At 35.0% G+C, this 26,797-nt stretch overlaps 1 protein-coding gene across 1 annotated transcript; it reads left to right on the top strand.

Moving 5' to 3' along the window:
- Nucleotides 1-26,498, top strand: LOC117111646 (autophagy-related protein 2 homolog A-like). Its single transcript, XM_033254613.1, has 41 exons — nucleotides 1-286; nucleotides 900-1,074; nucleotides 1,715-1,879; nucleotides 2,181-2,283; nucleotides 2,763-3,150; nucleotides 3,578-3,674; nucleotides 3,885-4,049; nucleotides 4,573-4,701; nucleotides 5,609-5,722; nucleotides 6,068-6,320; nucleotides 6,740-6,914; nucleotides 7,214-7,330; nucleotides 8,021-8,203; nucleotides 8,370-8,470; nucleotides 9,018-9,190; nucleotides 9,473-9,578; nucleotides 9,862-10,027; nucleotides 10,181-10,323; nucleotides 10,602-10,765; nucleotides 11,296-11,462; nucleotides 12,112-12,262; nucleotides 12,386-12,570; nucleotides 12,766-12,953; nucleotides 13,129-13,221; nucleotides 13,592-13,662; nucleotides 14,106-14,173; nucleotides 14,313-14,477; nucleotides 15,090-15,225; nucleotides 15,670-15,902; nucleotides 16,718-16,919; nucleotides 18,174-18,216; nucleotides 18,305-18,428; nucleotides 18,890-19,063; nucleotides 20,106-20,280; nucleotides 20,438-20,651; nucleotides 21,047-21,116; nucleotides 21,452-21,534; nucleotides 23,143-23,264; nucleotides 23,573-23,727; nucleotides 23,906-24,061; nucleotides 24,905-26,498. The coding sequence occupies exons 1-41, from the start codon at nucleotides 119-121 to the stop codon at nucleotides 25,136-25,138; spliced, it is 6,294 nt and encodes a 2,097-aa protein (XP_033110504.1). The 5' UTR covers nucleotides 1-118; the 3' UTR covers nucleotides 25,139-26,498.
- Nucleotides 26,499-26,797: the final 299 nt, after the last annotated feature.

The raw sequence follows: 26,797 nt of genomic DNA, 5'->3' as shown, positions 1-26,797 counted from the left end.
TTCGACAAAACAAACATGTCAGCGATAACAATAAGCAGAGTACTTTTGCTTGATTGTTTCTTTTAAATAATTTTACTGAGAAAATAGCCGAATATAGGTAGACTTCACAATCTTCACAATGCCTTGGTTTTTTCCATGGCCAGATTATATAAAAAAGAAAGCGTGTAGGTACCTATTACAGCATTATGTTGGGAGTTTTCTTGAGGAAAAGTTGACGCTTGATCAACTCAGTGTAGATTTGTATAATGGAACTGGTACAGTAACTGACGTTCGTCTTGATGTTTGGGTAAGTAGTAGGGCTGGGCTGAGGCCTAGACGTTTTCCAGGATCTCAAAAAATACCATGTTTGATTATCACATCAGGAATATGACTTATAGTAAATTTAATTTGATGTGTTTGGAGTAGGTGACACGATGATCTGACCATGCAGGAGGAGGTTGACTAATGCCTGGCTACTCATCATAATATGTCTGCATGATTTTGGAATTTTGCAAGCCCCAAACCAGTATCAGACTAGGCCTAGGCCTATACAGTAGTATGTCTAGGCCTAGGCTAATTTGGGATTTTCCCTCAGCTGAATTGTGAACAGACTAGACTAAAGTAATTATCAGTCATTTTCATTCATTTCATTTTATTCAGGAATTAAAATCATAGATTACTTGAAAATAAAACAAATACAAAGAACAAATAAATGATAAAGAACAAGAATGATAAAACATTAATTCATAGCCAATTTTGTATTCATTCCCAATCTTAAATTTTAAGGAATCATTATATTAGTATCATTCATATAATTTGATATTCAGTTTTGAATTTTTAAAGGATTTTAAAGAAATTTTTAACAAGTTTAACAAATCTTGTTGTAAATCACTGAATGCACGTTTTATAATGTTTTTAAGGCGTTAAATGAGCTACTGAACAATGCGAATGCCCCAGTAGAGATTCGTGATGGAGTGATTGGAAGTATAACAGTATCAATACCATGGAAGGCACTGCTTACAGCAAACAGCAAGGTTGAGGTTAAAGGGATGACTATTACTCTTCAGCCAAAATACAGGAGTGAAACGGATGCAGGTACGTATTTTACAAATACAGCAAAAAACGAAATTAGATAAATCTGATTGGGATCAACACTGGGAGAATAACCAGTTAAGTTGCTCAACTCAAGCGTTATAGTCTCCCTGTATGTACTGTACAAGGTTTAAAAATTTGTATGTTATCCTTCAGGTGGGGAATTAAGCAGTTGAGTTTAGTGATCTGTGAAACTAATTTAAAATTGATGTGAAAGTGGTGGTGGGGGGGGGGGGTGGTTGTTGAAGTTTCAGAATTTTAACAAAATAGGAAATCTACATTTGTTAATACATTAATTGTTATTGTCGTTATGGAATAGACAATAACTGGATTCTTTCGCAATTGTTTTCACATGTACTGAGTATTCAGTACATGTACTGAGTATTTAGTACATTTCCACGTAAGGTAGGGCAAAAAATTACACCAATAAAATGTACATATTTTTTTTATTTTTTTTTTGTTTTTTTGAAAGTATGTGTTATTTTAGTCTGTGTTATCTGTAAAATATACTGGGTAAACAGTGTCATTTCTCTCAACCTAATTATTCTTGCTGTTCTACTGTACCCATTAATTGCAATTTTATTTTTTTATGCAGTAAGCTATGATTGATTGATGTTTGTTTTTGATTAATTATCTCCTACAGCATTTGGGAACTCTGTTAACTCTATGTGGAGCAGCATGAGTATGACAAACAGTATGCAACTTGCCCAGGAATGCTTGAAACAGGATCCCTCAGAAGGCGAGCAGCAGGCAGAGGACACTAAGCCTTTAGAGGGCCTAGAGATGTTTGCCCAGACTATTGAATCAGGTACTGTACTGCAGTGAAACTATTGTTCATTAAAAAAGCAGAGGCATTTGTTCAATGTTGTTCAAAACTGAAACTCAGTTAGTCAAAAGTAGACATGAAGCATATTTATTAGGCGTGCCTCCCACCCAAACCCAAGGTCCATGCCTCCCAACCAAACCCAAGGTCCTAGGTTCCAATTTTATACAATGCTAAGTTCGGTAGTTGCTGTCAAGGAAGATAGTAACAAGCTCATAATAATTCTGGATTTCCTTATTAATTGTGCTTTTATGTAAACAACCTCAAAGAATATGATTTCTTTCAGTCTTAACAAGAGTGGAAGTGTCTCTTACTGACACTTGTATTAGACTGGAACATTTGCCATTGAAATCTTCATCTGGAATTGCAGCAGAAATTAGAATACAAAGGTGAGTGCAATTGATGTTGCCATGTTGAGATATATAATTGATATACCCATAATTGGGGATTGGGTGTAATATGACATCACATACCCATATATTGGCATATCACATAAGGTTGTCATATAAAGTTTGATAGTGTTGTGGACTGAGCTTTAGCTTATCTAATAAAACAAGTTCTCGTAATTTCGAAAGCTCCGATGAAGGGCAGTATAATAGAGGCTTAGAGTATATTGGCCCTAACGGTCACCCATCCAAAGAAGATCTATTTGTCAATCAGCCTGCTCAGCCCGCCCTCATCTGAGCTCTAAAATAGATCTATTAATCAATCAGCACTCAACCTGCCCTCATCTGAGCTCCAAAAAAGATCTACTGTATTAATCAATCAGCTGGGTATTCTTAGAGCTCCTTATCTGAGCGAAAAATCTAGAGCTTCTTTACTGATCACTGGAGGATCACTGGCATTAACAAATAATAAATAATTTTAGAATCAACTACTTTGATGATGTGGCTAAAGACATGTCTGACCAAGGAAGTAGTGTCGACCCAGGGATGCCAAAGAGATTCGAACCAGCTGCTGTAGCAGTCAAGAACCTACAGATGTTTGGTCTTACTGTGCATTGTGAAGAATTTTCAGAGGAAAGAAGAGAATCGTCAGAGAGCACAAGTGAACCTCTTCAGTCACCACAGCCATTTGAATCTCTAGCTTACTCACCTCCAATGCCGCCACAGCATCAGCAGATGGAGAGAGGAATCTCAGCAAAACCGCCAACACAGGACAAGCCCATGCTGGAATCGGCAGTCATTGGTAGTTGTACAGGGAAGCAGGAGCTGAAGATTAAAATAAAGCAGAATGAAGCACTGAGTGGACCAAAGGTAAGCAGATTATTATTACTTGTTACTTAAAATTATTATTATAGAGGGTGTTACCATGATCAAGATAATATGTCTGTTACTCACAATGGTTTTGGGCTTTCATTTGGATTTGATTACTAAATTTCTTGGTTGGTAGAACAAAAACTTCTTGGATAAAGACTTAAAATGGAATTGCAGTGTACATATCTGGCTTGTGTGCATTTTGAAGAACCCATTGCATCTTTCGCAAGAGTGGGGGGTTACCCCGATGCGCGATTCATTTCAGCCCTGTCATGGAAATGATGTGAACATGAAGCTACTATAAGCACCATGCCTGTACGCAATTTAGCACAATGACGCTGCAATATGAGTTATTCTCCTACCTTTACCTTAATACATGTAATGGTACTTTAATGAAATATTAATTGAAATATTCTTGTAACCTAAGGCTGAAGTGGAGTGTTTCTTGGGATCAATGAATTGGTTCTTCTCACCAAAGCAGATCAACTTCTTGACAGAGCTTCTAAATGGGTTCAGTACTCCTGGTAAGTAATTAAATTGTAGACATTTATTTACAATCCTGCTTACTGAACCAGTAAGTACAGACAGTACCAACAAGATATTTTAGTTTAGCAGCTGTCATGTGTACAAGTATTTTTGTGTATCTTTAGCCTCCCCCTCCTTTTCCAGCATTGTGATGATTACTCAATGAAGCTTTATTAACACTACTGTACAATCTCCTTGTTTTCTGTTAGCTTCCTCATCTTCAAACACACAGAACAAGCCTATGGCATATGAAGACTACAGGAGGGTAGAGACAGCCCTCCAAGAGCAGATTACGCCTAGCTACGGTGAAAGGATACGCAGAGAGCCATGGGGGTTAGATGATGATTCACAAATGTTTATGGGCCAATCTCTAGGTAGGCACTATAGACAGAGCTATACAGTTGTGCACTGTATTCCATCCATCAGAAATATGCCAGATAAGTGTCTGGCAGTGTTATACATGACATAGGGACATGATGATGATGAAGAAAATTAATGATGGCGAAGAAAATGATGATGCTGATGAAGTGATGATGATAATGATGGTGGTGGTGATGATGATAATGATGATATGACAACATTGTGGTAGTGGTTTCCAGTGTTGTTGTTCTAGTTCAAAATCACAACTTTAAAGTCTGGTCCAAATCATATGCACTGACGGGAAAATAAATGTACTAGGTAGAATGTTGCTACTGAATATGTTATTCAGATTCATTATGCATTACTCTACACTGCAGCATGACCTAAATGCTCCAGAGAATGTCTAGAAGAGGTTATTATCTGTCAATATAGATTCATTTACCGGTATAATAATATTGGAAGTGGTTTGGCACACATTTTTTTTTTTTGGATTTTACAGAGTATAATTATTATTTATGATGGGACATGCATTTCTAGTTTCAGAATCGAGTGACATGTTCTTGTCAATGACGCATAGTGCGATGTCAATATCAACTCAAAGCTTAGATATGGAATCCTCGTTCAGTAGCAATGTTAGTGCGACCTCTACGGACACGTCTAAAACAGGTTAGAAGGTTTACCTGTCCTGTCTTCCATCTCTTTTAAATTTTTTTTTATCATATTCCTCTTCTCGCACACTTATTCCTTGGGACTTTTTTTTCTTTGATATTTTTGAAAATAATATTAAGAAGCTTGATATTTTTTTGTGGTGTTTATATAAATTTAATATTATTGCATTTAAATTTGTATGAATTATTTATTCAGTTCCTAGTAGTTATATGATAGTTCAACGAGCTATCCTTAATACTGAAAATTTAAATATATCCTCTGAATCAAATCTCTTAATTTCATCCTCTGGATGTGAAGTGGCATTGGATGGTCAATTGATGTCGACATGCTTTCTGATTTCTGATAGTATGTCTACTTTATAATAATATTAGGAAAAACCTCATTCCATCTTTCTTTTATATAAATCCAACAATTTTTAAGTTCCATCGTGTAATGTCATCAAATGATTGTAATGTTTTATATAATTTATCAAAATGTCTGTGTTTAGCTTACATAAGATGACGTGATTTATTTTGTTTCGTTCTCTAGATGTTATTGTTACTTTGTTATGTAAAGGGTTGGATGTGTAAAATACAAATGAATGTCCTAGACCATGGGGTCTAGGAACGAACCAAATTATTACATTATATTCAGACAATGATAATAAGTGAAATTTCCTACTTGTTAAATACATGCTTCAAATAAATAAAGATGAAAAAGTAAGAAAAGTAATCAGGTCATCACTGACAGTCCTTCAAATTTGCTTACCAATTTCTGTTCCTAATATACTAATATGTATAAAATCATGATTTATTCTGCAAGGCAGTCACTTAAAAAAAGTTTGTTGTTTTTAGGGAAAATATTGTTGAATAAAAATAATCCTGCTAATTATTTATTAATTATTTGTTTGCTGTGATGTGTTTAGGTTGTAGCAGTTTAGCAAGGTTGGGGTATGGTGGGCCATACTTTAGACCCCACCTCGCTAATCCTTACAGCTCCCACTCCACGTCTAAGGCATCTTCAAAACGCAAGAAAAGGAGTGAGTAGCATTTGCCCAATTTGAATATCCAATTTTACCAGGTGTAACATACTCATTTTCATACAATTCAAAACAAGGTTTATTTACTTATATATGTTTGGATTTTTGTTTTTAGTAGAAATGGGATCAGTAACTAAAAGTTTACATATCCTAAAGCCCTGTCCAGACTATCACATTTTATTTGACAAACACATGTAACATGTCTAAATATGGTCATGATGACATCACATCATGACCATATTTAGGCACATCATGACCATATATGGGCATACAAGAGTTTTAATAGCGTGGACAAAGCTTAATGGTAGATTGTTAATCAATGATTTTATTCTTACTTGATTCCAGCATCTGGAGAATATGGAAATGATTCGACTGCCGAGGTGACTCACTATAAACTTCGCTTTGCTAGTATGTCAGTCACAATATTACATGAAGATCCAGCATCCACCCCTATACACATAATGGAAGAGTCCACAAGCACTAAGCTTCAGGAGATGTCCAAGAATTTCTTTGATGAGCTTCAGATGGGCTACGGAATGAAAGATTCTGCTGAATGGAAGAAGAACTTCGCTGCTGCATGCCCTTATGACCATCTCAGGTATGTGAGTTTTTAGGTTGATGCTTGCTTATTTTAAATCCCAGTGTAAAGGGTTGTTGGGGATGGGGGTTATTGATCAGCTCAGTGGCCTGCCTTTGAGCTGGAATGTTCACCCTCATTAAGTATGATGGAAATAAATAAATGAATCCCAGATAAAAATTAAGAAATTCCATCAGATGAATTCTTTTTACAACCAAAAATAAAATTATTTCTAAAACCATTCATGAATTTATAATACACCGTCCGTCACATCTTTTTGATTCACAACATAACAGATGAGTATAGCCAAAAACAACACTTCAATTATATGATACTGTAAGAGAAATAAAACATTTAGAGGCAAACAGGTGCAAGTACAGTGCAGATCCAGGATGTTTCTGCCCAATTTTGACCCTGGATTTTTAAATTCTGTCTTTTAGACTGGTAGCAGCACCCTGTAACGTGGAGCTTGAAAGAAAGCAAATTAACTCAGTGACGCACAACACTGCTGAGCTGTCCCTAGGTACACTGCAGCTACTTGAATGTCTATTCAACAACCACAAGACAGATGTATCCATGAAGGGGGGTGGGGATTTGCAGCCAGACCACACTGAGGTAACTGCCTTGTCTTGTTAAATTGTATTTAATTCATTTTGATATATATTAGATATTTTATTAATTTAATCTAAAATTGAATGAATTACTCAACTATAAAAATGTGAACACACAGAAGAAAAATAGCAAAAATTAACAACAGTAACATTAGCATGCAGCAGTAGTGAAAAAGTAAAAGTAGAGACTTACACTGAATAACAGTCCAAGAGCGCTAAACATAAATGCTTATTTCTAAGCAGATACACCAAGTCTTGGCATTGGATGTTTTTATGCTAATTTCCTGTTTTCTATATTTATAGATTCTTACATTTGATCAGCTGGATTCTAACTTAAGTGGCAAGACTTACTCTGAATTTACAGGAAAGTCAACATCAGCTGTACGTATTAAGATTGAATCTAAAGATCGCACGGACAATGTAAGTCCCTTGTGATTAAGACAGAGTTGAGGTTAGGAATTGCAATTAACCATAATAAAACATGTTGTTGCTAAGAGAAACCAAGATGAATGCAAATAATATAGTGATAAGCATCAGTACTACTTAGATCAATATCATTTTAAATCTATTGTGAACATTATTGAAATTTTATGTACTCTGCCAAGAGGAAAATTCATCTTCCTATGGATATGAAAAATGTAAAATATTTGATTTGGGCATACCTAATAAAATGATGGATTCATCCACCACAGCCCCCACCCCTTCTCAGAAATACACCTGTCACCAACCCATTCCCAGTATAATTTTCTAATTCCTAATCCACATATCCATTTCGATGTAAGATATTCTTTAGAAGTATTCAGGATTTTTGAATTATGAATGAAGACATTCACGTAGTAGATCAACAACCTTCAAGTTTTTGACAATTTGATTTTACTTTTGGGCCCCGAAGAGAATAATTAAGACTAGAAGACACTTGAGTTAAATCAATAATATAAATATGTATATAATATTTTTACTTTAGATATTTGTGTTTGCTTATCGTGTTCCCAAAGTCATCCTACAAGGTGTTGGAGGACCCTGGTGCTCCTAACCTCCCTTTGCCCCCTTGCTTGGTATGCATAGATGAAATAACCAAGCTTCTACATAAGCATTTCTTATTGTTCTTAGAGCATTGGTCACCGTGCTAGTAAACAGAAAATGAAAATTGAGGTTGAGCTTGGCGAGTTGACCTGTGAACTCGATGTGACCATCGTAGATCGTCTGTATAGTCTGCTCCATCCCCAAGCTTTTTCAGATTTCCAACAGGGAGGTCACATGACTTTTAAATCCATGTATACATCAACTAATATGGTACAGTATTTTACATTATTTATGTTACAAATTATATAGATAGTAAAGAAATTAAATACTTCTTCTGTTATTTTGATGTACAGTAAGTGCCATTTAAATAATATCTTTCAGTATTATATAAATGAATATATAGTTTATTATTTCGAACTTACTTTTCTCTATACAGAAACAAGCTTGCTTTAAACAAGCCATGGACGATGATACAACAAACTCAGCATACCACATCGATATAAATGCTACCTGTCCGCAGGCCACTGTCAAACTAAGGTATTGTGTTTGAGAAATAATACCACCAGGCAAACACAGGTGCATCAATATACAAGGAACCACAACATTAGGAAAAAGACAGGTCTTTGATACATATGCCCAAAAATTTTGTCATTGAAGATTTATTTATTTATTTATTACAAATTCGTCACAGATAAAATATATATCGACCAGCAGCGTGACTGGAGATAACATGGGCTAAAGCCCAAGACATCAAGTGGTCTGCCCTAAACCCCTGGCTAATCACAAATGCTATAAGTAAGTTAATAATTTCCTGATGATGACATAATTAATGTTGAAATATTGAATCCCAACACGCTGGCGTGCATTTCAATACTTGGAGTATGTATTATACTTTCTTAAGTTAATAATATTATAGTACAAATAAAAATGTAAACAGTATACAAATTACAATGTGTACATTAAAAATATTTGTTCATATTTTGATCAAGTGCTTAGACACAGCATACTTTATGAAATATCAGTAAATATACCTTGTGAACACATTGCAGTAATAAATTGATAATTATTGTTGTGTCCTACATAGATTCCCCTGCCCAGACTTCCGCCCCCTGACTGATATTGAACGCAGCCCCTGGTGGAAGAAGTCTGTGCGGCAAGAAGTTTTGTTTGTAGAACTTGCAGATGTTGATTTATCGACAACTCTAGACAGCGACAACCTCGAGAAGAAGTTCATTTTACGAAGTCGTCAAGTGGATGGTATGTCGGCGTGCTTCAGTTTTGGAATTTTTTACATCAAACACATCCCCGCATCCCCCTTCCCCATACATGTATCCTGAGCAAACACACCCACACATACACACAAACATCATCTAAAACATGAATTGCAGTCTAAAACAAATTCCTAATTCTAATTGGATGTTATTGGTCTAATCCAATTCATACACGCATTAATATCCAATCATAGTTAAAAAATTGTTTAGGACTGGTGCAACAATAGCCACTGCCTAGCATATATTAACAATATATCTTGTTCTTTAGGTAAGTTTCAGATGAATCCAAGTGAAGCACCAGTATCATTCTTTAAGGCCAACAGTGCCAAGTCAGATCGTAGCCAAAGTGAAAACAAGGAATTTGATTGGCCGAGGTAGGAATAGCAAAGAGAAATAATACATATTGCACAGGGGACTTCTTCCAATTAATTTGGTTTGCGTGCAGGCATTTTTTTTATTAATGAAGAAGGATTTTTTGGTCGGTACAATATACTGTATCAGAATAATTATTATATAATGATATTTGTACAATATGTTGCCTAGAAGTGTACCACACATAATTATCAAGAATAAAATAATTATATACTATTATTGTTTATAGAATATTGTTATTGTCATTATTAGTTAATATTATTATCTGTAATCTTTTAATTGCAGTTTGGTTATAATGATTCACCCTCCAAACCAAACATCAGTGTTTGACCAGGATCAGGAACCTTCTCTAGATTCAACACCAATGAATTCATTTGAGAGCGTTTATGTTCAAAAGCCAGTGGAGCCATCACCGTTTTCATCAAGGAACGTCATGTATGAGAGCGATCAGGTTAGAGAGAAATTTGTTATAACTATTTATGTATTCATTTGTTTATTATATACTTGACATTGATTATTTAGATGCACATACTTTACTCTATTATATTTGTAATTGCTTTTTAATCTTATTGATCAAGTAATCATGTTGGGTTTTTTATTTTAGATGGTGATACCAGGAGATGATGACGAAATTCGCGATTTCATTGAAAAGTCAAATCAAGACTCGCAACTTATTCTAGAAATCAACTTACCAGTGGTCAACATCCTGGTTCCTAATAATGAGTTCCTTAATAATATTTATAACAGGTTAGCACATTATATAATGAGTTATAATAATGAGTTCCTTAATAATATTTATAACAGGTTAGCACATTATATGCTAATTAATATAATAATGAGTTCCTTAATAATATTTATAACAGGTTAGCACATTATATGCTTTCAACAAGGAGCTGAAATTCCAATATTTTCTCAAACATTTATATTATTTTTAAATAATGATAGTGATTGTGAAGAGGATAAAGATGAGAATGATGATGAAGAGGGGAATGATTATGATCTTTCATTGTGTTTCCTTTGTGTAGATTGTGTACGGATCTGTTGCTATGGCAACCAACTGCCCCTACTCCCACTGAAACCAGTGCAGATGTTTTCCAGAGTGTAATCGGATTTGATCTAGCAACTCCATTGTCGTCTTATCCAGATACAACTCAGCCTTTTAGAAATTGCAAATCATTCAAAAATCAAGGTGAGAGATACCCCCAAGTATACTTATAAAATCCAACTCAGAATGTGTTGTACAACACATTCTGACGTGATTTGTTGTCGCGTTGGGTCTTTGTGAGTTGAACGCTAACTAGACGCACCATGAGCACCAAATATTCTCATGACGACCTGAAGATGGTCCCAAACGATAACTCGCGTTGGGATGCATTGCACGGCACTGTCTGAGTTGGCCTTAATAAGCCCGTTTTTTTCCCACAATAATTGATTAGTGAATGTTTGGGATCCTTGATGCTCCAATCTAAGTCTCTTTATGAGTGTCTTAGGGAGTTAAAAGTTTATTGTCTAATGCTTTATAATGAAGTACGAAACCCCTGCTATTATTATTAACACCCTGTATTGATTGTCTCCACTGCCATGTCACATTTCTGTATGTAATGTAATGTAGGTAGGTTTATGTAGCACTTTATACCTGAGTCTCAGAGCACTCAAACTGTGGAATAGCTCATACAGTACTCTATGTGCATTGCTGTAGTGATTTGTTTTTTAATTCAGATTGGGAGTCAGATGATGAGGATGATGATGATATATTTCAAACAATGCAGGAGGCATCAATCCGGAGGAAGCAACGGCAACAGCAAGGACCAAGAAACTCCTCAAACTACTTAGCATTAACGTTGAGTGTTGGCCATGGAAGACTCACTATACACACACCAATCCAGGTAACACACTGTAGGACATACAGGGCTAACTTTGTAGAATTTTCATTATCTTAGCAATGAGGTAACAGGTAAACTGCCCCCTAGGAAATTCATTTGTCACTGACTATCAACCTATAGACTAATACCCAGGCATACTCATTCTTGTGGGAACATATATAAACATTGACCAATCCCTCCCCTTGCAAAAACTCTTCCCAGGAAAGTTTGAAATAATTAACCTTGGCAGTATAAATCATAGATTGGAGGGTATAATTTCATAGGGGTGGGTGGTCAAAAGATAAACTTGCCTATTGAAAACATAAAGTATAATGGTGTCAACTGTTCCAAGTTTTACTGCACTACTATATTAGCAGTAAGTGAAAGGGAAATAAAGATGATTATGTTGAAGTTATTGTCAATGTTTAGCACTCTTGGACAATAGTTCCTACTAATATTTTGCTGAAAGAAAACATAGCATATATTGCTTTATTCATAACTGATAGAATACAAACATCACTTTAGAATTGCGCAGCCTTTGCAAACATCACCCCTACCACCCAAATGTAAAAGTGTCCTCTTAGAAAATCTGTTTTGAATCACTTTATTTGCAGTAAATATGCACTGTAGGAATAGTTTTTGTATATTCACTTGAACCTTTGTTTTTTCTTAGAATGAAGATGATGAAGATATAAATGATTGCCATGGCGAAGTGATGTTTGAAATTGAGGATGGAAACCTGTTTGTTGTGAATGAATACAAAGGTGATAAGGATCTGACGTACCTGTGTATCCAAGGAAAGCGATATGTACTTTACCATGCTGGTGAGTTAAAAATTAATGAAAAAGGGGAGGTGATTATTGTTATTTTATGCACATTTTAACGGATTTGCACATTTTTTCTTTATCAAATCAATTAAATTATTATTTGGCTCTTTATATTTACAGCTGAAGTTGAAAACTGCCTTCTAGAGGGTTCTCTCGAGCCACTTTCTTGTATGGTTCCAAAATATCTTAAAAAGTGTCTTTATCTGTCAGATGACAGAGTAGCTAATAAATATGATGACAATAAAAATAGCAATATGCTCTCTGTAGCAGTCAAGATGGCTGTAGAACCTGACAAGAATGTTAAGGTAATGTGTCCTTAATAAATGTATATTTATTATATGTTGTAAGAATATATAAAGTCCATGTGTGTTATTATTTAGAACTAAATTCCATAATTGTCTATGGAGAACATAATTGCTGATACAGTACAGTAAGTTTATACAGTGGAGCTGTGGCTTTGTTGCTAAATCTCTCTCATTTTACTTATGTTCTTGTTTCAGAGTATTGTATGTGCCGTCGGTGTACGTTCAACAACATTACGTCACTACGTCACTAAACCTGAACAGAGCTGGATTGCCCAAGTTGGTGCCATGTTTGACCTCTTAGATGACACAGTGCCTGGATTCACATTTCCCAGGGTAGTCACAGAGCTGCATGTACATTTCTGGGAATGTGGTATTGATTATAGGTTAGATTTTTTATTGTTTTTTCATTCAGACAAAATTTTTATACATGCTTAGTATTATCTGCTGGTAATGAGGGCTCTAGATTCTTTCATATAGGCCTTTTTGTTTTGTATGTCATTCTGTGTTTAAACTGTATATTTAGAAAGTTTTTTTTTTTCTTTGTAATGTTCACTGTAGGCCAATTCACCTTCCAGTAAGCTCATTCATCACCCTGTCCTCATTTAGTATAAGCAGTACATTGGTGTATGAGGCTAAGCAGTCTTTACTTAGGTAAGTACAGTTATTACCACTCTTAAGTTGTATAAACAATTACAGTAGTATAATATACTCTGAGGTAATTATATAAATTATATTATATAGTTATCTCAGATATACAGATCCTTAAATATGTACTGTACAATCAAACAAAATGAGCTGGTTTTAGTTCATGATGTGAATACTTGAGTAACCTACAATTACCATATTAGAAAAACCCATGAACAGTGTGGCAGTATAAAGAATACCTACATACTACAGACTTCAACATTCCATTTTGTTATTCCAAATGTTATCCAAGTTTGTACTTCACTTGTAGACTACCAACACCACCATTCATTTGTGTACTTAATTTTTTTCATTTAAATTTTATCAACGATTGCAGGTTTATAGTAGATGATGCCGCATTGTTTCTCTCGGATAAGTGCAATGAAGGGGTTATTGACCTCAAGAAAAGTAAGTTGAAAATCACTATTTTTACTTTATTTTGTGATTTTTAGGAATAAAATTTGCCCCTATTTTAATATTAATATATGTTGTTAAAGGCATTTTAATCAACAATTGAGCTTTATCATTTTCATTCCTTTTTTTATACGGTCTTTTTTAACAGCATTATGTACATAACAGAAAGTTACAAAAAAAAAAAGATAAACCCTGAAAATTTGGGGAGACCAGGGTCAACCAAAGTGAACCAAATGACTGTAGCTAAGCCGGTTGACCAAAACCCAAATACAGTAACATTACACAAGATAAAAAATGAAAGAAAAAAAAACCAAACTAATAACATTACAGTGAATCAACGTAAATATTAACCTTTCGAAGAAAAGAGGATGGGCTCCACTCTAGTATTAATCTATGTGTCAAGTTTTAAAAACATTTTTTTCTTATTTCTTCTGCAGATTTTGTCTGTGTTATGGAAATGGGATCATTTGAACTCTCTTTAAAAATGAATGTTAACAAAGAAAAAGTAAGTGCATCTAATTAGCTAGATAACACTACAAATAACAGTAACATTAACATTAGCATATCATATATGCTTACTATAGTAGTCTTGGAATTTCCAATAATAATACAAATGTTTTTTAATGTTTAATTTCTATTCACAGAATCCTCAAATTGAATTTTCTGCATCCAATAATGTTTTCCATATAAGGACGTGTGCAGATTCCTTCAGTGCATTGATTAAGTTGATATTGTATCTAGCTAATGATGGTGATTTGATTTGCAGTGAGACAGTTGATCTCCAGGCATCGGATATAGGCGTATCTGAGGTAAGAAATGAAAGGAAATTTATTTGGCAGTTTCATCAAATGAATGCTAATCTTTTGTTTAGTTTTTTTTACTTAAAAATCATCCAATACTGTAGTTACCCATAACAGGATTGAATAGAAGTTTACAATAAAACAATTATAAAGCTATGAAATTAAGTTCAATAGTAGTTTTATGTAAGAAGCAGTTTAGACCACTAAATATATCAATTGAAAGTACATAGTATACAAGTATTGACAGCTCATGAGGGGAATGGTGAAATATATTTCCCCTCGGTGATGTGGAGACTGTAGCCTTTCTTCCCGAGGGCCGAAGCCCCAAGGTAAGATAAGCTACGGTCTCCACATCACCGAGGGTCTATAGATTTCACTGTTCCCCGAATCTAGAGCAGTCAACATTTGTTTTGTATAACTCGTACATAGATTCTACGAGACTTAAAAACGTAATGAAAATAGTACACACCAAGTAGGCCTAGACGTACTTCCTAGGCCTAGGTGATTAAAGGGCCAATCTCTCTCAGCGTTGTAAAGGTCACGTCTCCTTTACCGTTCATGCGTGTCATAAGTTACATAGCAACACAGCAAATGCCCTCATATCAAATGCATATTTTACAGCCTACTAGTTTACAGAAGCCTGCCAGTAGTAACAGTCCAGTATGTCAGGCCAACCATTATGATCAGATGCATAATATGATGGAGGAGGCTATGAAGGATGTGAATGGATCCAGTATAATGGAATCAATGACCAAAGGTGAGGTGGTGTGTGGCGTGGATTGACAATGAATTAAAGCTGGTCTATATGCTAGAAATATACTATTTTCTATCCAGAAATCTCTTGCGAGAATCTAATGGAAGTGAGACAGAAGTGATAACAATTATGCATAAGTAAAATTGATGACCAATAGGAGAGAATAGAGAATGAGTCAGAAGTTTTTGATGTTAGTGAGATTGTTTATTTCACTGGTGGTGGAGGGCTGCTGAACCATGAGGTCATTCTTAGAAACAACCACTATCAAATAGTTTTATTATGATTCTTGTATATGTACTCTTCCATTAATTTTCTTCTGATTATTTTCACTAAATTATGGAAAGGATAGTAAAGTTATATTTATATTTGTGCAATAAAACTCATACATCAAAGTAGTCTTGGTTTTGTGTTGGGTTATATTTACATAAAATAAACCTTTGTTTTTAGGAGAGACCAATATTGCTACTACCATGGAGGATTCTTCAATTGAATTGTACTACTTCCCAGATGAGAACAACTCCATTAGGAGTGATGATTTTCCTAATGAACACACTGAGAATGGGAGCTTCCCAACTGGAGCAATGGGAACAGGTGGTCGCAAAAGGAGTGAGGGGGATGACTCTGATTTATTTGATGATGACGAGTTCTGCATATTAGATGAACCTGGAACTGGATTCAGGGTATGTTAATAATAATAACATAAAATAATTGTGAGCTGTCGTGACAAAAGGAGTCTTGTTGTACGCCAGGCCAGTTTGATATATTCAAGAATATATATCTGAAGTGATATTTTGACAAAAATTGGGTTTCAATTTTTCTGATTAGTTTAATATGTATATTTCACAGTAGCAAAATTTCTGAGTTGAGTTTCCTAAGGTAATCATCTTTTTGAGGCACATTTTGTAAAGCTATTTTCCAGAATTGATAGGAAAACCAACACGAAATTTATCAGTTGTTTATCTTTAGAGGCGATTTTAAGTATATATATGAAGTATATTTTTATAATATATGAAATATATTTTTTTGACATCTGAACTTTAAAATGATCTTACTCGGGTTTTACTTAACCTAGGAACATGATTCAAAGACCAAAATAAAGCTCATATAGTCATCTATCTAAATATATTGATAATTCATTTTTAATTTTTTGTACCGTTAAACTCAATTTGTCACAACAGCTCACAATTGTGTTTAAATTGTTTTTAATTGTATTTCCTTTCTGTTTATCTATTAATTTCATTGTATTGACATTAATAAAGGTTCACTGGTTTATACATTTTCAGTTTTTGAATGATTTATTAAGTTGTATTACATGATGATGAAAATAAGTTGTCTTGAAAGGATGATGATAGATAAAATCTACTATTACATGTTAAGTCTTGATGAAAATAGTAGAATATGATGTAAAATTTATTATAAAAATTAATTATAAAAATTTAGTTGGAGCATTATAATCATTTCATTGAAGATGAATAATTTGATTTTTTTTTTCTAGCCCCGGGACGATGAACCAGAAGTGAAGGTCAGGACAGAGAAAGTAATTAGGATAATTAATGATCATTTTAAACGACCATTGGAGAAAGCTGATCAGTTGAAAAGTCCTGACAACTTTCCTCCTGCTCTCAAAAGGTTCACACTAAAGGAAATGACGATTGTTTGGCAGATGTATGGCGGGAAGGACTTCGGTTCCGCAAGAGGTTAGTGAAAGTAGGAGAAAATCATACGCTGTGTTGTTTTAGATTTTGAAACAGAGGGTGCTTGTCAATTTAATTTTGTATATTTTGAACAATAGTACGCAACCCTTCACGTTGTTTGATATTTAACTGCCAGCCGTCAGTCTTTTAACTTGATTAATTTATGTCTGCTGTTTTTATTTTAATCAGTCATAATTAGTATTGATAGTGCATCCATTTTAAACGATGTACTAAAGTTCAAAAGCACTAATTCTGCATTGAAAACGCCATGCAAAACTAAAACAATTTGCGGATGAAATATCACCAGATAAACATGTCATAGACACATGATGTAAAAAGATCCAGGGCATATGTACATTGTGAGTGCTGTCACTGCATACAATATTTCTCTAGTTTAACCTACATTGGTAGAACTTAAGGGAGCTAATTTACCCATATTTAAATACCAGTGGCAGATTGCTATAAGCGGTCTTTAGACGGTCTTAACGGTTAGCCGGCTATAATCGTGACGTCACTACTGGTCTATGATTATAGACCATTGCTATACCACGGTCTAACCAGTTAGCCATCTTAAATTTTAAAACCTACGGAAGAGGCTTTAAACGGTCATAAATCATTTTCAATGTGGCATTCTGATTAATTCAACAGTGCAATGGCAAGACCTAGGCCTAGATCGTCAAAGTCGGAGAATCGAACGACGAATACCCGCACAATTCTCAGCGTCTATAAAAATAAGCCTACGGCGTTTATTTATGTTCATTTCGATACATTTGCGCACGTCAAGCACGCATTATGTCGCCCTCAATCTTACGTTACCAGGGAATGCTTGTTCGCGTTTCAATACTCAAAGTGGTCTTAGGGAAAACTGTTTTATAGCAATGGTCTTAGAGGAATGACTTTAGTAAGACCGTCTAAGTGATAAAGCCGGCTTTATTCGAGGAGTTACGACTACCATTTAAGACTGTTTTATAGCAATCAGCCCCAGGCTATGTAAAATTGCTTTTTAAATTTTCTATTGGTGATATACGGGATCAATCATACAATTTTTGCATCCTTTTTTCCACCCTATAGGATGGGTATATGTTTCATACAATTCTATTGGATTCCCATTCAACCAGGTACCCATTTATACTCATGGGTAAAGACAGGCAGAGATGGTACTCTTTTCTAGGATACTATCTATTAGGCAAGCATCAAATTCACAATTCTATGCCATTATGACAAACAGACTTATTATTACCAATAAATTTCTTTCAGCTCAACCATTTGGAAGTTCTTCTTCATTGAACGATAAAAGCAGGTAAGAAGCTTTTTATAAATTGCAAAATGTTTTTTGATTCAACTGGAAAAAAAATTATTTTCAATAAATTATTTTCTTTCAACAACAGTCCTGTATCTCATGGTCGTAACTCCTTCTCATCACCATCCCCCTCACGGTCAAGCAGTCGATGGCAAGCGCAAGGGGGATGTGGAAGGGATGAGGACATTCTCATGGAATTGCAACTCAACAAGGTAACACAATTGCACTGATCTTGTCGTGTGAAGACAGATGATCACTTGACTAAAAAAAAGTTGGTCAACTGACCTGTACAAATCTGACTAGTTGCTAACACCCCATACTTATGTGTCTCTAAGTTGGTCAACTGACCTGTACAAATCTGACTAGTTACTAACACCCATACTTAAGTGTCTCTAAGTTGGTCAACTGACCTGTACAAATCTGACTAGTTGCTAACACCCCATACTTATGTGTCTCTAAGTTGGTCAGATATTAGTTGTACAGGTCTCCCTTTACTTAAAGACCACATCAAATTTAAGACCACTTGTCTGTGGTCCCAAATTAACAAATGTCTTTTATATTTATTATTCTAATTAGAGACCAAAGAAACACTGGTCCTAAAAGTGGTCTTTAATTGGAGGGAGACCTATATCATTTCTTACAAAAAATTTGTTTCTGTTTTTTTTTGTCCAAGGTGCGCTTTCAACATGAAGAGTATGTTAGAAGCAAGGATACAAAGCAGTGTTCCCGTCAAATCTTACTAATAAACGATGTTGAAATTCGAGACAGACTCGTCCAATCACAAATCAATAAATTCCTGTATCAATATTCCTCCGAATCGAGACCAAAGAGAACTCATGCCAATATGGTAATGTACTGTATTTACCTCTTTTTTTTGTGTATTTCTTTCACATCTAAAGTAAATCACTCTCCAATTACATGATTACATGATGGTGTGGCTTAGGTTAAGCTTGGTTTCCATACAATCGCTACATGCTATCTCCGGCAGCTTTCAATGATGCTGATGGGTCAGTCGAATCGGAGAGCCTTCGATATTAACATCTCAACGAGATTTGATTGACAGATAAACCCACTAATCAGCAAGCGTCATTTAGTCACGTAATCAAAAACTTTTTCTCTGACATTTTAATTTCCTTAGACAGCTGGTTTAAACGCAAAACATACGTGAGCCTAGGCCTAGATGTCTATGCTTGGTTATAGATACCCAGATTTACACGAGCAGTGCGCATCAGTGACTTGGCCTTTGCCGACAACAAGGTTGACTGAAGGCAGCTTTTCCCTCTTCTTCTGGGAGCGAAATGCAGAGGCTTTTACAACAATTTCCCCGCCATGTTCCATGAAATAGATTAACACTATGAATATATGATTTATTTGCATACCGCCTACCCTGAATTCTCTTTCTTAAAGAAGGTTGATAACAAAGAAAATCTTCGCCAATTCGGTAAGTCTAGCCGCCATTGTCTAAGGTTTTCATGACTTTCTGGGCGGAGCTTCGCGTTTGTCGACATGTCAACTGCTATGCAGTACAACGATTCCACTGAAAGCAGTGGAGCGATTTTATGGAAACCAGGCTTCAGAGGAGCTGCTAAAGACCAAGCTATTTGAATCCAGGACTCTGGCATTGGAAGGCAAGCATCTTAGCTATTAGTTCCACTCTAAAGCATCATACAAATATCACTATTGTTATTTTTACCATAATAAATATTTTCATTGTTATTAATAATATATATGTATTTTATTTTTATTTATTTATTATCCTGTCCAACAGCAAATACAAAATTTGCCACTTACATGTGGTTTATTTTGTAGACCAGCAAACTCAAAAACGATACACATGTTGGTACTGAATGTCATTATACATCATTGATCGCTATTGCTTTTCTCTGTAGGTCCTCATTAAGGCAGTCCACCTGCATCCAGATCCAGATCTATCAGCTGAAGAGTGTTGCTTAAAGATCTCGATTCAACCATTAAGACTCAACGTCGATCAAGATGCTTTGTTTTTCCTGCGTGATTTCTTCACAGAGGTTTCCAGTGATGTCAGCCGGATGAACTTTCCTCAAGGTCAGTTTAATGGCTCCGCACCCTCAGCATTATAGTTCATTTTGTCAAATTGATAACCATTATTGAATTGGTGTTTTTTCAAGTTGGTTAAATCATCACAGGCAGTATACAGTATCTTTAATGTATTTTTTGCTAACTTACAATTGTGTTTTCTTAGATTCAGACACAATATCAAATTCAACGAGTACAACTTCCATTGGAGGGGATGCGGCATTACTCGAGACTGGGCTTCCTCCATCGGAGGCTGGAAACCATGGTACTTCAGAATCTTTGTTTTCCTCCAGAACATCCTGCATATCGTCTGCCTCAAGCCAGAATAGTGACGTCAGCAACACCAGTTCCAGAGGATCCATTCCACCTATATACTTCAGGTGAGGTTTTCATTTTGTGAATAATAAATAATTTTTTAGTAGAAGCAGTTGGTCAGGTCGTAGGTTAAAATTCTCGCTGTGCATTTCAGTTGTGTTGTTTGGCTTTATGTTTGTGTCTTTCCAAACAAGCCGCAATAATAGGGTGCCTAGTAGGATGTTGTGGCTTTGAATGTATTATTCTGTGAGATTAAATTGCAGCATGACTAGGCATGCTTCCCAGGTAGTGGAGAAGGTTGCACTTTGTGCCAATTCGTGTGTTTAATTACCGGAGGAAATAATATTATCAACCAGTGCCTTATAATGCTTGGTAAAATTCATGATATAAATTCCTATATTATTAATTTTTTAAAGTTTTGTATCTCAAACTGATCAGATATTTTTTACTTTTCATACAGATCTTTGGAATTTTCTCCCGCTGTTCCAATCCGTTTAGATTATCAGGGCAAGAGAGTTACCATGGAGCAGGTATGTCCATCCCATATTATTTCTATACATATTCTTAACCAGGGCTAGGAATATAAATCAGAACTATGGACATTTTTTATATTATATTATATTATATATATGTCTGGTCAAAAATAGTTCAGTGTGCCAATATTATTTTGTTCAATACATGTGACTCTCACCTTTTTCTGCTGCTGACTGTTGAATTGGTTTGGAATAATATAAAGTACAAAAGCTTACTCTTCCTATCAGTTTTCCTTGGGAGGGTGGTAATTTAATAATTACAGTAGCACAGTAATTCACACTGGTACTGACTAGTTAAGTTTGCATTAATCTGCATTAATTTCCTGTTATAGGGAACATTTATTGGGTTGTTGGTCGGTCTTGCCCAGTTGAATTGCTCAGAACTGACATTAAAGAGAATCCACTATCGTCATGGGTAAGTATCAATGTATATATATCACAAGCTGCTGTTAAACTTTTCCAGGCCTGATAATATACCATACAAAAATTATCTGCACTGCCTAGGCCTACCGTGCACCATCCTATCTGAGAAGTAGTGAAAGATTAGGTAGCCTTTATAAGTTTGCCTATGGCCTAGGCCTAGAAAGCTACCAACCCATTTTTATTTCCCAAACCTAACAATACACACCCGACTGCCATCAGTGTTGAGAGCTAAACTCATATAGAGAAATTCCTTTACCAGTCAGTCCCCCAACCTTTCCCCAGTGTTATTAAATTGCCAATTTCATAATGTATAAAAAGCATAAAGAATTAAAATTGGCTATCCTCTTAACTCAAGGTTACTTAGGACATGGCCATTAGTCAACAAATGCATTAATATTATAGAGAAATCATTCATTTCAACTAAATGTAATTTATTTGAAAAATATTGATGAAAAACCATCCCGGATGCACGACGGCTAATTACATTGGATGTAGAACTCACTTTTAAGAGAACAAGCAATTTGAATCTCCATTAAGATAAAGTAGGTTTATAATCTATTTGACCGTCCTGTTGAACTTAATTAGCATCATTGTAAAATATTTAATTATTTTCATTGCCACTATAATTACCATTATCTCAAATTACTTTTTTCTGACAGCCTTATTGGCTGAGTAATCCAGCCAATCAGACTATATATTATCCAGATTATTGAGACATTGATATTCTAATAGGTTTATGGTTTTTACATTTGTGCCCCAGATGTTGTGGAGATGAGTCTTGCTTCTTTCCTTTATTCTAAAGTAATAACTACAATTTCCAAGACTTACCATTAAGTTGGCCGTGCTGCCTGCATCAAGCGTGCAAAGAGGAAATAAAGTAGATAGTAATTATCGATAAATTAAAGAATGACGTACTATTGATACCATCAGAAATTTATCTGTTTAATTTTTTTTTTTTTTGCCCCAATAATAAAACAAAATTTTATCATTACTAGTCATCAAATGATTAGATATTATAAATTTTGTATCAAAATTTTCAGTTCAATGAACTTGGTTTTGTAACACTTTCAGCTATCAATTCAATACACAAATAAACAGCGTCCCACATCCACCGTTGGTGTGAGTGGGAAAGTGAGTAAGCTACATTGATCATCTTGAATCCACCATTGTTTTGTGGAGGTTTAGCTTGGTGGTTAAGATGTTTGCCTTCCAATCCTAGTGTCCTAGGTTCAAATCCTGCAAAGTTGCTGTAGTGGAGCCTTAGCTTAGTGGTTAAGATGCTTGCCTAGGGTCCTGGGTTCAAGTCCTGCAATGTTGCTGTAGTAGATCTGTAGCTTGGTGGTTAAGATGCTTGCCTTCCAAACCTCAGTCCTGGTTTTTTTCTCATAGCTAAAAAGACATCTGCATTCTCTAAGCCTTGTAATGAGACATCATTTAGAGTGCATCGCATTATTTCAATTTAAGTAGGCCCTTTTATATCAGCCAATCAATCCTAGAATAGGCTGGTAAATTTTGTGTGTACATACAAATTGAAAATCACAAGGAAACATTGGCGTGTTTTTAGATTAATGATAATGATCTTTTGAATATATTTTTCCAGACTGCTTGGTGTGGATAAACTGCTCCTGCACCTCATTAATGAATGGGCACAAGATATAAAGAAATCACAACTACCTAGTATCCTAGGTGGAGTTGGCCCCATGCACTCTTTTGTCCAACTTGGTAAGCAAATATGATTGAGTTATTAATATATTCATATATCATACACTAAATAGGGAATATTGCAAAAAGAATCCTAATGCATTTGCATTCCATTTTTAAAAATTTAACTAAAAATATTGTTGGTTTTTTTGGCCTAAAAATAAAATTATTTAAAATATTGAAAATTAATGTAATATATTAAAAAAATATTAAATTATAAGATTTTATGAAAATAATAAAATAATGATGGATACTTGTTTTGTTACAGCATGCTATGTTTTAATTGATTTTTTTCTCTGTCCTTCTTTCCTTTTCTGTCTCCTTCACAGTTCAAGGAGTAGTAGATCTGGTGCGATTGCCCATTGAACAATACAAGAAAGATGGACGCATAATGCGGGGCCTACAGCGTGGTGCTAACTCATTTGGAACAAGTACAGCAATGGCTGCAGTGGAACTTACAAACAAATGTGTTCAAGCTTTGCAAGTATGCATCTATCACTATTATCTTTGTATTCAGTATTAACGTATTCACTATTTCTTTGCATTAATTTGATTAATTAATTTCTTATTAGTTTAGAATAATACAACAGTACTATTCTTATTACTTAACCATGAAAACCTTCAAACAATATTATTATACTGGTCGTAATCCTATTTTTCAGAGTGTTGCCGAAATGACATATGATATGGTATCACCTGGGCCAAGTGTGGTGTCCCACAGGGCAATAACGGCCGCAAATGGCACCCAGTACCGAATGGCCAAGCAACCTGCAGACCTCCGAGAAGGAATGACAAATGCCCTGAATGTTGTCAGACAGGTAGGATTTGATACGGCATCTTCTATTGCACATTTGGTAGTAATTGCTAATCATGCTACAATATTACTCGTATTCCTTAAATACTGCCATCCAATATTTTTTATCCTAGTATTAATGTATTCACTATTTCTTTGCATTAATTTGATTAATTAATTTCTTATTAGTTTAGAATAATACAACAGTACTATTCTTATTACTTAACCATGAAAACCTTCAAACAATATTATTATACTGGTCGTAATCCTATTTTTCAGAGTGTTGCCGAAATGACATATGATATGGTATCACCTGGGCCAAGTGTGGTGTCCCACAGGGCAATAACGGCCGCAAATGGCACCCAGTACCGAATGGCCAAGCAACCTGCAGACCTCCGAGAAGGAATGACAAATGCCCTGAATGTTGTCAGACAGGTAGGATTTGATACGACACCTTCTATTGCACATTTGGTAGTAATTGCTAATCATGCTACAATATTACTCGTATTCCTTAAATACTGCCATCCAATATTTTTTATCCTATGAACAATTCAAATTCATTCTTTAATGCAAAGTCTAAAAATATAAAAACAAATCAGAAGTCAAAAAAATTTCCAAAAAAATCTTAGTAGTAATAATAATAATAATGGATGTCAATAAGGCACCGGTATTCACAAGGTGTGTCCATTGTGCAACTTTTTACCAAACACCACCTTTATTAGAAATATTCTATCACACATTGCATTCAATAGTGACTCCTTCCTTTCAAACACTGCCCTTAATAGTAACTACATCAAGCCTACAGTACACTCAATTGTAATTTGTATCTTTGTTTTCTAAAATCAAATCATTTTCATACTAATACCAGGGCCTTGGAAACACTGCTACTACACTTGTACAAGTCGCTAAAGAGGAGCATTCCCATAAAGGGATATCTGGTGCCGTTGGGGGCATGCTTCGTCAAGTACCCCCCACAATGATCAAGCCTTTAATACTAGCGACTGAGGCAACCTCAAACGTACTGGGAGGGATGAGGAACCAGATGCAACCGGATGCGCGGAAAGAAGATGCAGAAAAATGGAAAACACAAGCGACAATCTAACATGGAAACAAATATGCAGTTGTGTATATTTTATGTATGCAATCTATATGTACAGTATGTATATAATGTGTATATATGTATGTGTGTGTATATATATATATATATATATACATATATATATATTATATGCATGGTTTTACTGAGACACATTGTACTGTATATTTAACCATTTGGGATGTGAATAAAAAATGTTTCTGCATATCCCTTTTGGGGTAGCATGTGCATGTAGGTAGATGTTTTTAATAATTAAATAAATTATTAACCAAATTAAAGCTACAATATATAATCAAGATATAATTAATATATATTTGAAAGAAGTTTTCATTAGCTTTCTTCAGTAAAATCTTTTCTTGAGTTTTTGGATCGCAAGTTACAATTTTTCAGTAATCATCTACAATCGTTTTGTCCTCTGAGACTGCGTGTGAACAAAATTGCGAGTATTAATTTTATCATCAATATTATGCGTTTGTTTGGTTTTTATTATCAATAAGTTTAATAATATTACTAGTAAAGCAAAATAATCTACTTAATAATAGTTGGATCTGGAATTGTTTCCAAATTACTAGACACACTGAATCACATATTAAACGGATTGGGTGGGAGTTCTTTTTTAATTTTTTTTCCAAGATTCTAGGAGAATAAAAGAAATTAATCACTAATCTGTAATGATTCATGTATTAATTTATAATTGTATTAATGTTTATTATTTATTCAAAGTGACTGTCACATACTGATAATGACGTCACATGCACAATGCATGCTAATGGCAGCTCTTAATCAATCAATTTACAATTAATGGACCTTTCCACTAAGCCCCGCTCCTTGGATATTGTTGCTAAGGTCCCACAAAAACGACAGTGCGTAAAAACATACGCAAACGCGTGCGTTTGTAGGACAGCACATGTTTTGAGACGCGCGCGTACTCCTAGCGCGGTTTTGATTGGTCAGTTGTTAAGTTTGACTGACACTCCGGAAAGGTCTATTGACTATGTACTGACAAAAATAAAAGGACAATGTAAACATTTTTTTTTTAACTTGCTTCTTGTTCCCTCATTCATTCTTTTTTTTTTTTGGCTGCCTCCATATTTTTACTTTCATAATTATGCCAAAATACCCAGTAAATCCTGCAGGTAAGCAAAGAACCTTATAAGCAATTAGTATCCAAGTGTATATTTTTACCGGCTATAACTCGAGTTTGCCTATCTTTAAACACTGTGAAAACGATTAGGCGTTTTGCTGGGTGAATACTGCCTTGATATTTATTTGGCTTAAGGAGACGAACCAGCGCATGTAGTGGATTACACTGAGTGCAATTACTTGAGGCCGTGTAAATAAATGATAAGATATATGATGAATTTTACTGATGTTTAATGCGTTTTATTTGTGATGTTACTAGTACTGGTATGGGCATTTATAATGTGCCTCTTCCTTGAGGTTATGAAGCGCAGTTCTTTTCCCTGGTCATTGGATCCACATGCTTTATGTGTAAGCTGCTGGTAATCGGCGCAGGAGCAGGCAACCCCCTCAGGTACCCATTTATACTCCTGTGTGGAGAGAAGCAATGTACACAATTTATGTGCTCAAAGGACACAAGCGAAATGCACAGTGAAAGGATTGAAAACCTGACCTTCACGTTGGGAAACCAAACCGTTCCCGCTG

This window comes from Anneissia japonica, unplaced genomic scaffold (genome assembly GCF_011630105.1).
Source record: "Anneissia japonica isolate Jap-2015-1 unplaced genomic scaffold, ASM1163010v1 scaffold287923_len1623670_cov205, whole genome shotgun sequence".
NCBI classification, from domain to species: domain Eukaryota; kingdom Metazoa; phylum Echinodermata; class Crinoidea; order Comatulida; family Comatulidae; genus Anneissia; species Anneissia japonica.
Note: the sequence above shows the minus strand (reverse complement) of the source record. Positions and strands in the feature narration are given on the sequence as shown.